Source organism: Phocoena phocoena, chromosome 14 (genome assembly GCF_963924675.1).
Source record: "Phocoena phocoena chromosome 14, mPhoPho1.1, whole genome shotgun sequence".
NCBI lineage: Eukaryota > Metazoa > Chordata > Mammalia > Artiodactyla > Phocoenidae > Phocoena > Phocoena phocoena.
In genome coordinates, this window is record NC_089232.1 from 9,250,004 (window position 1) to 9,263,098 (window position 13,095).

General features: G+C 59.5%; 1 protein-coding gene across 1 annotated transcript; it reads right to left on the minus strand.

Moving 5' to 3' along the window:
* Positions 1 to 321: 321 nt before the first annotated feature.
* On the minus strand, positions 322 to 12,700 carry ARID5A (AT-rich interaction domain 5A). Its single transcript, XM_065891274.1, has 7 exons — positions 12,676 to 12,700; positions 5,210 to 5,325; positions 3,655 to 3,775; positions 3,243 to 3,295; positions 2,701 to 2,798; positions 2,287 to 2,446; positions 322 to 1,924 (listed from the first exon to the last, which is right to left on the minus strand). Exons 1-7 carry the CDS (start codon positions 12,677 to 12,679, stop codon positions 695 to 697), a joined length of 1,782 nt encoding a protein of 593 aa, XP_065747346.1. The 5' UTR covers positions 12,680 to 12,700; the 3' UTR covers positions 322 to 694.
* Positions 12,701 to 13,095: the final 395 nt, after the last annotated feature.

Consider the following 13,095-nt stretch of genomic DNA (forward strand, 5'->3'; position numbering starts at 1 on the left):
ACCTGGGTAAGTCCCCAGCCCTCTCTGCGCCTCAGGCCCCCATCTGTACCATGAGGTAGACAAAAGGCAGCTGTCCTGAGGCGCAACTAGCCAAGCGGATTGAAGGCACAGGACGAAGGGCACAGCCTGCCGAAGTATGAGCGGGAGGCTGGCTTTGGCTCTGGGTCCACTCTTCATTGGGGTGATGGCATCCCAGGCCCGAGCAGGTGCTGGGCAGGTCCCTCTCCTTGGCTCCCCTGTGTCAGCCTGTGGGAGGCGCCACCCACAAGGGTGCCCCCACCTTGCCCTTGCAAAGGTCCATGCCACACATACCTCAGGGCAGCGTGGATTCACAGGTGTTTTATTGGCTTTTCCGTAGGCAGCCTGGATGCCTCACGCTGCTGACCGTCCCCTCGACCCCTCACCCCACTCCGGGCCTCTGTTCTGGGGCCCCGGCTGGGAGCTGTCAGCCTGAACGTCTTCTCCCAAGGCCTTGTAACCATGGGTCCCCAGCCCCTGGGCTGGTGCTGCCTCAAGACATAAACCCACTTTTCTCACTGCCTCTCATTGGGCCAGGCTCCCAAGCCGAGGGCGCATCCCTGCGTCAGGCACAGCCGAGTTCTCCTGAGGAGTGGGCTCCACCCCAGAGCCCTTTGGCAATGCCTACCCATCCCAGGCTGAGTCAGACCCTGTGCACAGTGTTGCGGGCTCAGTTCTACAGCTTGGTGTTGAGGTGGAAGGAGAAGTGGGGCACTGCATAGGTTGTGGCAGGTGGCACGTGCCACGCAGATGAGGCTGGGCAAAGTCTGTGACGCAGGGCACTGTCGAAGGATGTGGGGGGGAAGTGCATCAGGCCAGCGGCCATGGGTGAGGGTGCTGCAGTGGCCAGGAGGTGGGCTGGGAAGGCCGGGATGACCAGGGGGCTGAAGGGGAGTGTGGCCTGGCCCTTTAAGGGGTCCAGGGTGCTGGCGAAGTTCAGTGGGCAGCGCAGCATGGTGCCCCTGCAGGCCTCTGGGAGGGTGGGCCCCAGGGCCGGGCCCAGCAGGCAGGAGACGGCCAAGTCGGGCCCCACAGACTTGGTCCCGCACTCCTTGGCATCCACCTCCTTAAGAAAGGGAGACACTGCCCGCAGTTTTTTGCCGCCATGGACCAAGCCCTCTTCCTCCAGGCTGCGCTTGTTGCCCAGGCCTGGGCTGCTTGGGAAGGTGGTCAGGGGCACAGGGCTCTCGGCAGGGAGCTTGGCCATGGGGGACACCCAGCAGGCTTTGGGTTTGGGGTAGAGGCCACCCCTTCTGGAGCCTCCCTTGTGGAATGCAGAGGGGTGGTCGGCATCCCCGCCCCACACCCGCTGGGGCTCTTTGGCTGGCAGCCCCTCTTCTTTGCCAGGAGGCCCTGATAACACCCCATCTTTAAGACTGGGGAAGAAGTCCCGAGGGTGCTGGCTGATAGGCTTCAGCACCTCGGTGGGGTAGGCGTGGAAGCAGCCAGTGAAGATGGGGGCTGACGGGTGAGGGCCCACCTGAGCCTCCTCCTTGAGGCTGCCACCAGGGCCCTGTGTTCCCTCCAGAGGCGTCAGCCGGTGCCTGGAGTTCTCAGCCTGCCCTCCTGGGCTCCGGGGATTCTCCAGGGGCCGAATAGCTGGGGGTGCCTGGGGCTCCCCACCTGCCCCGTGGCGACAGCCCTCCTCCTGGCACTGCAAGGCCTCCGCCTTGCTCACCTGGGCCAGAAGCTTCTTTTTGGCCAGTGGTGACATGATACCATGTGTCCCTTTGCAGTAGAAGCTGGACAGAAGCCGCCTGTAGGCCTCAGGGCAGCCGCTGGCACCCACGAAGGGCAGAGAGGGCCCAGGGGCTGGGCCTCGCTGTTCCATGCCGTCCCTGGAGGGCTCCTGGCTAGGAAGCCTTGCCAGGTCAGGGGCATCTGTTTTGGTCTTTCCTGGCATCATCTGGAAAGAGAGAAAAGGCCAGGCCTCAGGGCTGGGTGTGAGCCATGCACCCTGACCTGGGCACTTGGTGACAGCAAGGTCCCAAGGGGGCACCCAGGAGCCTCTGCTAGCCCTTCCAGCACCTTTGTGCAAAATTTTCAAAAGGTGTCCCATCCTCTGAATAGACACAGCCTGGGGTCAGGACACAGGAACTGGTGAATGGGGTGAACGGGGTGCAGACTGGAGTTCAGGCCCCACCCACGCACCCACCAGTGCTGCCCTCAGAGGAGGTTCTGGGTGTCCTAGGCAGGGAGCCCTGCGGCCAAGGTGAGGAGAGGTACGGGGCTCTGTGAGGGGCAGGGCACGAGGAGGCCAGAGCTCACCTGGTCCACCCGCTTCTCCTCCTTGGCTTTCTTTGGCCTCTCAGTGGCCCCGTCATCCCCCCGATGCTCCTTGGCCATCTTGTACTGCTTCCTGGGCTTGGAGGGGGGCAGGGGCTTGTCATCCTCTCCCTTCAGGTGCCGCACGTACGGGAGGACCAACCTGAGGAGGAACCGGGCACGTTGACCAGGAGGCCAGGCTGGCAGCAGGCTCCCACCGCTCCAGGCCCACCCGGCCTCCTCCAGCCCCGGACCGCGAACACCCCTGCCCGGCAAGCACACAGACAACCCACGGGGGCCCGCGCTCTCCCTCATCTCGTCCAGGAGGCCTGCAGTCTGCCCTCCCCGCTCAGGGCCCTGCTGGTCCAACCCTGGGGGTGAAGGCCCAGGGCCTGTGAGCTGGGGGCCTGGCCGTACCTCTCGTAGTGGCGGCGCGTGCACGTGGCCGCACTGGTGCTGCCCGGGCTGCCCCCCAGCTCGTCATACACATTCTTCCAGAGGCGGCGGCCAGTCACCTGCAAGGACGCCACGTGAAGGCATGGCCGGCGGGCACCCCCTGGCCGCGGGGTCCTCACAGCTCAGGGTCCCCACTTGGATGCAGTTTTGCAGCTGCTTCTCCAGCAGTGGGGCGGCGAGGTTGGAGGGGGCTCCCCTGGCCGCCAGCCAGGTCTCCCGCCCAGGGGCCGCCCGAGTGCTGGCCCAAGCAGCTTTCCAAGCACGAGGACAGAACAGATGGGAAAGAGAGGAAATCTTGCTTTGAGCAGCAAAGTAGCAGCGGGCGAGGCGGGTCCCTCCTTCTCCCCGTAGCACACAGGGGAACTGGGGAAAGGGCAGGGTGTGGGACGCTGCCCCATCCTCCTGTCTAGGGGTAAGGGCAGCTCTTTTGGGCTCACTCTCTTCCCCCAGCTTGACGTGCCAGGAGATGCAGCAGGGTGAGGCCTCAGAGGTACTGTCCTTACCAGCTCATAGGCCCCCAGCTTCTCCACGGCCTTGTAGATCTTCCACAGGTTAACTGGAGAAAAGAGAGGGCAGGGCCACTCTCAGTCTTGGAAGGAGGAAGGGGTAGCCAGCAGCCTGTCCCCCTGGCCCTGTCAGGCAGGCACAGAACCAGCACGTACCCAGACAGGGCCACTAGGATGGCTAGGCAGGCCACGCCCCGTGCACTGGGGGCCCAGTGGCCCAGTGAGGATGGAAATCCAGCCCCACCCACTGCCAGCCCTGTGCCTGGAGGGGGGCACCCTTTCCGTGTGCAACCCCCGTGGGCTGGCGGCGTCCAGGGTTACCCATAACGGAGGTGCTCCCCGATGCCCTGCCTGGGTGGGGGTCCCCTGCCGGGCGCCCCCCCTCCCTGCCTGCACCCCAGGGACGCACTCTGCTTGAAGCCGAGATGGGGCACCCTCTGGATGGGCGTGTGTCGCTCCTTCATGAACTTGTAGAGGCTGACCAGGAAGGCCTGCTCCTCCTCCCGCTCCCCGCCTGCCTCGGGGGAGTCCTGGGGAAAGAACACGAGGCAGCAGCATGAGCCCTCAGGTGCTGGGAGGCTGGGGACGGGCGGAACCTCGGGCTGCTGGGGAGGAAAGAGATGCGTGGCCCCCAGGCCCCCGCAGGAGGGAGCAGACCCCCAGACCCAGCTCTGGGCTGCACTGCTTGTTCCTGGGGTCAAAAAGGCACAGGTGTCAGCTGTTAGTGCCCAGAACCCCAGGTCAGGGTCCACAGAGGCCCTGGGAGCTGCCCTGCACCTTCTCCAAGTTTCTGACCACTTCTTCCACTTGTCACATCTGCATCTCAGCTCCTCTACCACACTGTGAGTTCCTGGCGGTAGGCGCAGTGTCCCCAGGGCTCCCAGCAGCCCCTGTGGTCCAGGTTGAAGGAACAAAAGTGCCCGGTGCTCTCTGGCTCTGTGGCGCCACGCCACCAGGCCTCTGTGACCCGCCCATCCACGTGCTTAACTCAGGGAGGGGAGACCCTGTCCTGGGCTCCAACTGGCACTTCTGTCAGATGCACAGGTCTTTTGGTTTCTGCTCTCGGGGGGAATTTCTGCCGATGTTGTTCACGTGGCTGGTAGCTCAGGGCAGGGGGCTACTGTTAGGCTGGGGCTGAGGTCCTGGCAGGACAGACCCCAAACACGAGAAGGACGAAAAACACCAGGGCCTAGAACCGTGCAGAGAGACACGTGCTCCAAAAATATTCAAGTACCATGTCCGTGATTTTGACTAATCAAAGACCTCTGGTAATAAACAAGCCACCTCATATGTTAATGCACGAAATTGGCACCCACTGGAGCCCAAGGCAGCTGTTTTCTGGAGCCTCAGAATGAAGGCGCTCTGACCACAGCTCTTCAAATGAATGTGCTCTTCTATTCCTCTTCTCTGAACTCCAGGCAATCTGTTAAAACCTGTTCCCACTTGCAGCTACTCTTCTACATGAATCAGGATTTCTACTCCAGCCTGTGCCACCAAAGCAAATGGCTGAAAAGCACGACGCTGAGGAGTTGAGGCTGACCACTCTGACCACGCTGGTCAACACAGCTGCGTTGATCTCACGAGGTGACTCTAAGGTCCATGTTATCAATGTGGATGGACGGAAGGATGTAAATGTACTTTTACATCGTAGAATAGTGCTTTTATCTGTTTCATACATCAGGGTTCCAGGTAATCCTCATTTGATAAAAGGGTTCTGCTGTAGAAACCAAGCCTGAAACCCTAGCCAGGGGTGATGGGTGAAGCCTTCCTGTCTGCCCTGCTCCCAGCGCCCAGTGCAGGGCCCAGGACAGCGGGGCTGGGCCCCTCTCCAGGCTCTCTGCAGGATGGGGGATAGGGAACACATCTCCAGGGAGTCTCCATGTTCACCTGGGAAGCTACACACAGGTGGGGTGGGGGTGAGGGAGGGGCAGGGAAGAGGGCCCCTGGGGGGTCGTCCAACTCACCTCCAGCTGGACGGGGCTCTGGTTCCTGTTCTGCTCAGTGTCGGGTTGAGGAGACACAGGTGGGTCTAGGGGGTCGCCATCCTCTGACTGTTTCCTTTTGCCTTTGACAGGAGGTGCTGGAAGGTGAGGAAGAGGGAGAGAAGCGGGGAGGAGGGAGAGAACGTGAGATGCTGGCAGGGAGGAGCGGGCGGCAGGAGGGCCAGGTGGGGGTGAGTCCTCGCCGCCGTCTTCTGCTGCGTGTCCTCTGCACACAGTCCCGGCTGCTGCAGGCAGCCCTCTAAACACACACAGGGCTCCCCCGACTCTACCCTCCTCCCCCCTCTCAGCCCCACCAGGCCCCGCCCACACCACACCTGACACTTTTCCTTCCTCCATTCCAGCCCTCTGCCCACAACTTCGAAGGAAACCCTAAATCACCTTGGGGTCAAGTGACAGGAGACCGGCACTGGGGCCGTGGTGCTTGGGGAAATCATGTCTCCAAAACCTGCCCCACATTCAGGCAGAAAGTTTGGGAAAGCTGCAGAGGCTTCCATGATTGTGGACCCCCAAAGCACCACGGGGGGCTGCTTGGACCATAAACCCTCCAGAAATAATCAAGAAGAGGATAAGTTCCTATTTGTGAAGCACCCAGCCTTTGCCTGAGGCCTCAGCAGAGTCCTCACTGCCCCTAATTAGGCCACACGCTCCCCTCACCTGCACGGTTCCTGGTGACCCTTCAGGTCTCACCTGACAAGTCGCTTCCTCAGGGTGGCCCTTCCCAGCCCCCAGCCAAGCACAGCACTTCTCTCTAGTCATCCTCTAGCCATCCTCACACCATCCAGATGGGCCATCCAGACTGAGATGCCCACGGCTCGTCTGGCCTCCTGAGAGCTTCGTGAGGCCGCCCAGCAACCCACAAAGTATGTGGTAGGTAAGCGAGAATGAGTGTCTCACAACAACCTGACAGAGGGGAGGGAGGAGCCAGGGGCTTGGTTTTACTAAGGGCGTCCTGAGAGCTGATGGCTGCAAAGACACAGCACCCCTGCCGCTGCCAAAGCACAGCCACTGGGAGCTGCTCTGGCTGGCAGCAGGTGTGAGACCGGGAGCCCATGTCTTCTGACCTTTTCTTTTTTTCTTTCCTTTCTCCTTTTGGTTAATCCTGCAAGAACTGTCCTGGTTCGCTCCAACTCAAGAAATCCTTACTGCTGGGAACGTGCAAGATTCCCCCTCCAACCCAGACAGAAAAAGAATCTCCTTAAGAACAAGAAACCCGCGCCAGAGTGACCCACAAGGTCAGCAGTACCCAGAAGCACGAGCTGCAGAACCTCCGGCCGCTGGACAGTGTCTCCTTGGGTAGCTGTTCACAAGGGCGCTGTGCAGGGTCTTGGCTCTGGGTCCCTGGCCCTTTCATGTATGTTCTCTCATTGAGTCCCAGAGGAATCCCATTTTAAGGGAGGCTGGGGGGACTGAAGCCAGAGAGGTTAAGTTGCTTGCCGCCCTGAGGGACCAGATTCAAAACAAGGTCTGTCTGACCACCAGTCCAGGGGCCTGGCCTCGCCACCACTGCGGCTGCTGTATCACCAACATTGCGAAGCCTTGGTGGAGAGTCCAAATAAACCGGGAAGAGAAACCGAGCCTAACACTTGTCAAGCATGAGTTGGGCCTGGGCCGTCCTTGCAGGCTGGCTCCTGACCACTGGAGACACGGTCAATCTCCAGAAATAAGTGGGTGCTAATGACTGCCCCCCAAAAGACTGATGCCTTTCCAGCCAGGTCCTTGGGCGACTCTGTGCCTCAGTCTCCCCTTCTGTGAAATGGGGAGAGAAGGACGCTGGAGTCCTTTGCTAACTATCCATGAATCCCAAAGCCTTCTAGGTCATGGGCACGCCTGCATCCTCCTGTTTTTCTCCTTTCCCTTCCTGCCTTCTCTGCTCTGCTTTCACATCCTCTCTCCCTTCTTGCCTGAAGCAAAAATGCTCAGCTCCGAAGGAGTCTCTCCATCGTGTTCCTGTGATGGGGCTTCTCACTGAAGCCCTCTCGCAAATTTGCTACAAGTCAGTCACTGTCCTCGGGCCTCAGAGAAATAAGGTGGCGGGACCAGGGCCCACTGGAATCACGCGGGGAGCATTTAACAGACGTGATGCCTGTCTCCCACCCCACCCCCGCCTGAGTTTGATTTAAGGTCCTGCAAGGGGCATCAGAGTTTAAAGCTCCCCAGGGGAGCTGAGAGGGCAGTCAGGTTGAGAGCCACCAGGCCAGAGTGGCCCTAGTCCCTCCTGCTCAGTTCCAGAGTTGGTGAGCTCTGCCTGGGCCATTCTCTCCTGGGAAAATCTCCTGGAGTCAGGCACTTGGGTTACCTGGAAAGGAGGTCACCAATCTGAGCTGTTTAACTCCGGACGGGAAAGGGATTATAGCTTCCCTAGAGCCACAAAGGGAAACACTCTATCTCCGTGTGCGGCTGAGTCCCAGAGTGCAGGCGGCCTCCATTCTCTCGCACCCAGGACTGGTGGTGTGCTCACTCATCCTGGCAGGGCCTTCTAGGCCCACACCCTTGCAGCCCCGATGAGGTAGGGCGGGGAGAGTCTTTGCCCTCCTTCCCCAGCCTGTCCTGTCCCTGGCTGTCCTATCCTTCTCTTCCCCAATCATTGGTAGATCAGGGTTCCGGGTAAATCCTCATTTGGAAAAAGAGTTCTGCTACAAGAAATAAGTTTGAAACCCCCTGCTGTAGGTGCCGGGTGAGTCCTCCTGCCTCCCAGAATCCCAGCTGCCGCTGAGTGACCGCTGCTGCCATGAGCCACTGAGTTCCTGTCTTGCCCTGAGCTTATGGGTGTATAGATCCCCTCTGAGCACAAAGCTTCAGATGCCCTGTTGTAATGGAGGTGGATTCAGTTACAAAAAAAAACCTCTGCTCTCCAAAGGCATGCCCTTCAGACATCGCCTTTTCCAACCAGGAAGCAATAATGACAATAATGGTTATTATTTATGTTTACTTTAATCTATCTGGAATCTGTAAGGTATGAGGGGCTTCCCTGGTGGCACAGTGGTTAAGAATCTGCCTGCCAATGCAGGGGACAAGGGTTCGAGCCCTGGTCCAGGAAGATCCCACATGCCGCAGAGCAACTAAGCCCGTGAGCCACAACTACTGAGCCCTAGTGCCACAACTACTGAAGCCCGCGTGCCTAGAGTCCGTGCCCCTCAACAAGAGAAGCCACAGCCATGGGAAGCCCACGCACCGCAACGATGAGTAGCCCCCATTCGCTGCAACTAGAGAAAACCTGCGTGCAGAAATGAAGACCCAACACAGCCAAAGATAAATTTATAAGGTACGAGATAGGGGTTTAACCATACTTCCCCATGGGTGGGTGGTCCCAATATTGACTGAGTGATCTCCTCCCCCAATAATCTGAAATGCTACTTTTCCCACAATCTGCAGGCTTGTAAGGAACACTTTAGGGGCTGGTTTTGGACTTTCTCTTCTGCTTGATTCACTGTGGAATGCTGGACCCATGCACAGTTTTAATTTCTGTAGCCTTGTAACACAACGTACTATTCAGAGCATAAGTCCCCCATCATTACTCCTCTTAGAAAATTCCTTCTGAAGTTTAGGATAATTCTGTCACATAGAAAGGAAAGAAGAAAAAAAGGAAGGGAGGGAGGGAGGAAGCGGCGGGGTGGGGTGGGGGAGGAAGAAAAGAAAAGAAGAAGAAAAACCACTGAGGTTTTGATTGAATTGCATTTACATTTAGAAATTACTTTGAAAGATTAATAACATCTTTCTGATAGGGCATCTTCCTCTGCGGGACCACGTGTCTCCCTCTGCAGTGCTCAGAGTTCTTGCTCACAGGCCCTGTGCATCCCTGTTGAGCTTATTTCCCGAGTTTCGTGCAGCTAGGCAACAGTGTGAGAAGAACCCTGACAATGACAGCAGGACTAAGCTCACAGCCCGCGGCCATTTCCTCATCTCGGGGGCCCTTGTGACCCAGCCCCTCACTGGCAGCGAGGGGGCGTGGCAGGTGCTGGGCAGTGGGATGGCTCAGGCCCCTCCTGTGTTAGGAATCTGTCTCTGTTCGGCTCCATGGCTCTGTGGAAGTCAAGCTTAACCCTAGATCCTAATACCACAGCAGTGAAGAGGTTAATTTCAGTCGCTGGCTGCAAAAGAGGAGATTCCCAAAGTGAAGCCCACCTGTTCTCAGGCCCCTCTCTCCCTCTTCTTCCACACTATGTACTCTACCAACTGACACCAGTCTCTGCTAGGCCCTGGAGTAGGCACTTCCGTACATTAGCTCCCTGCATCTTCCCAGCACCCAGTGGGTATTATTTCCCCCCTTTAACGATACAACACCTGAGGCTCTGAGAGGATCAATAACTTGCCTGAAGTCACACAGCTGTCTAGTGGCAAAGCTGGGATTTGGAACCAGTGCAGTCTGCCTGTCCCAAGACACTGAACCTTGAGATCTAGAGTTTTTTAATGGGAGCAGGGAGACCCCAAGTTCCTTCTCTGTGCTCAGAGGGTGCCCATTTGCCCACCCTCCCTGGGGGATCTGCAGTCTCCCGCCACAGCATTCCTGTTAGTCTGAGATGAACTGAGAGCAGATGAGCCTGGGGCAGGAGGAGGGACGGGGAGGGGGCTCTGACTCCACACAGGTGCTTCTGTACCTGTCTGTAAGGTGGGTGTGTTAGACCCCCCCATGGGCCCAACGTTCTAAGCAGAACAAAGCAAGAAACGAGGCTCCCCCTACCAACCACAGTTGACTGTGTGCACATGTGTGCGCGCATCCCTCAGTGAGATCCGAGGTCTGCCTGTCCTGCTCACTCCCCGGTGTGTCTCAGCGCCTGGAGTCCTGCCCAGCAGAGAGCAGGTGCTCCAAAAACACAAGCCCCACTGAGCCTTACCGGTGCAGTACGAGCTACCTGACCTCACACAGTGCTTCTGAGAGCCGCCCAGCTGTGCCTAGTTCAAGGCCTGCCCCTCTCTCTCTTTCTCTCTCTCTCTCCTCCCCCCGCCCCCTCCCCCGCCTCATTCACCCTCGGTGTGATGGAAAGGAAGCGACACTTCCTTTCATGAAAAGTCACCCACTGGGAGCACCGTGTCAATTACCACAATAATGGTAACAGCAGCCTCAATAACAACCAGCAGACGCGGCCACACCTCCTCGCCTAAGGCCGTTGGCTTAAGTTTCTCTTAGCTTGAACTGGAGCTGAAACAAAGACAGCCTTTGAAGCGGCCAGTCCACTCTGTGGCCCAGGAGCCGGCTGCCTGGCAGTCTCCGTGTGGAGCTTGCTCCAGCGTGGTTTGGGGAAGGGGGACCTGCCAAGGGCTGCGCTCCAGCCAGCGCTAAGGACAGACGGACGACCGGGACATGGAAGCCCAGAGGGCACAGGGTGCAGCTCCCGACCCAGCCCTGCCTCTGGGTCTCAGCTGGGGGAAGAGTGGGGTCAGCATCTAGGTACATCTGGGGCCAAGATGACAGCCTTGAGTGTAGAAAAGTGGGGGCATGGGGGCACCAGATACGACACTGCCAACTCCCAAGCCCTGCTGGAATTCGGCCGCCCTTTAGCCGGCTCTGGGATATCCTAAAAGACCCTGTTCCAGGATGGGGCTGAATCCCCACTGTCCCTCCCCTCCAAGTCTGGGTGATGTTTGACAGTAACAGTAACGGCTCCATCTATGGACCGTTTCCTGTGTCCTCACGGACTACATTTCCTGCACCTACTCCACCTATGGGGGAACCAGGCTTGGCAGCGGCTTGTCCAAAACACTGGCCAACAGTAGAGGCACAGCCAGGACGGGGCTGTGTCAGCTGCCTGACCTCTGCCTGGGGCACTCGTTTGCCTCTCAGCTTTTCCGCTCCGCTCCTAGAGCACCCCACACCCTCTGCCAAGGATGGCTCTCCAAGTCGGTACCACAAGGTCCCAGAGGGAGGGTGGGCCATCCCAGGCCAGTTTCCAGAACCATTGCGAAGGGAGAGGGGGCGGGGTCTTAGAGGCCTAATTCGTCCTCACTGCCAGACCAGGGCTGGTCTGTAAAACTCAGTTTCCCAGACTCTAACTCATACAAGAAGGGGCTGATTCCGTGAGGTCTTTTCTACCTCTGCCGTTCCAAGTTCGAGGCCCCAGACGGATCCCCGGGGCTTGTACGGACTCTGGAACTCCACTCCCGTGGCCCAACCCACTAGCTGCCATCTCCCATCCCTCCTCTGCCCTAACACGGCCTGTGGGCGCAGAGACCCCAAGCCCCCAACCCTGGTGCTCGGGAGGGGACAAGAAGCACCTGGTATCCTCTCCTCGGCCCCGCGGACCCCTCCTCGATAGCTGACGACCCCGCAAACAAAGGGACCCGGGGTCTGGCCAGCGAAGTGCCGCCGTACCCGCACCCCGAGACTTCGGGGGTCCGGCAGCCGGCGACCCCCACCCCTATCCCAGCGTCCGCGGGACTGGAAGACGAGAGCCCGGCCTGGCCGCGACCCCTGAACACCCTGCGCAGGGACCGAGACGAGGCAGCCGTGTCGTGGTCCCAGGCTCGGACTGTGCGCGAAGCCAAGCTTCTCGCACGCTCGCAGCCCGCGCAACGCCACTCCTCTTCTCCCCCCCACCCCACCGCCCCCATCACTCCCGGGGCCGCCATCCCGTCCCTCCTGGAGACCCGAGGAGAGAAAAAAGAGACAAGAGAAAGATGCGCCGAGCAAAAAGGGAAGCTACTTCTTCCCTGTCGTGGGGAGCGTGGGGTGGTGTGTGTAGAGGAGGGTGGACAGGAGACAAGAAGAGAAGAGACCAGAGAAGAAAAGAAAAAAGGGAAGGGAAAAGAAAAAGAGAAAGGGTAGGGGGCGAGGAGCCGGTAACCGCCGAAGGATCAGCACGCCCCTCGGCTGAAAGAGGAACAGTTGATTCTTCAAAATGCATTGAGCAAGTTCTTCTAAGCCCGCGCAGAGTCACTTTCAGGAAACGGCGGCCGCAGTGGAAAACGTCCCGCGCGCCCAGCGGACCCCGGTGCCCCTTTCTCGGCGGCGCCGAAGGGTTCTGAGAACCACCGGGATGTGACGTCGAGAGGGGGTGGGGGGCCGGGGGTGCTGCAGGCAGAGAACTGCTGCGGACAGCTGTCACAACAAATTAGCTGAGACCAGCTCGAGATTGAAAACCACAGCAGGAAGTGGGATGACAGAACCGTACAGAACTTGGTAAATTTCAGTCAAAAGGCGACAAGAGTTTCGAGATAAACGCCCGGGAAGCCCCTGGCCGCCAAAACTTTTTGTCTTTTTTTCGAAGAGCGCGCGCCGACACCGGGCCTCACCCTCCCGCTCGGGGCGGTGGGAGCGGGCGCCCCGGTCCAGGCTAGATCCCCACGTCCTCGCCCTCGAGTCCACCCCCGGCCCCGCTAGCCCCCCAAGGCAGCACCGACGGCTACGAGCGCCGGGGGAGACCTGGCGCCGCAACTTCGCCCTCCCACGGGGCCTCCAACCCCATCCCGGGCCGGACCACAGAGCCGCTTACCCATGGCCCGGCGAGGTCCAGCGGCTCCAGCCCGAGATGCTCCGCACGACCCTATTTCCCGACCCCGCGCTCTCTGCGCTACTGACCCACCGCGCAGCTTGCCAGCCGCCTACCCGCGGCCCCGCCTCGCCCCGCCCGCCCCCGCTCCGCTCTAGGCTCCGGTTGGCGGGTCCGATTCTTCCGCGAGGGGCAGGGACCGCCCCCTGAGGCAGGGGAACTCTGGGAGTTGTAGTGTGCTCTTCCCCTCCCCAGTCTCCGAGACCGCGGAACTATGCTGCTCACCTGGAGAGACTGAGGCAGGACACCCAGGAGTCACTGCTGCCTTGTGCCTCTGGAGGCAAAACTCGAGCCTTGGAAAAATCCTCCTTGCTCCTCAGCAAGGAACTGGGGGTCTGGGTGGGGTGAGCAAAGCCCTTCTGA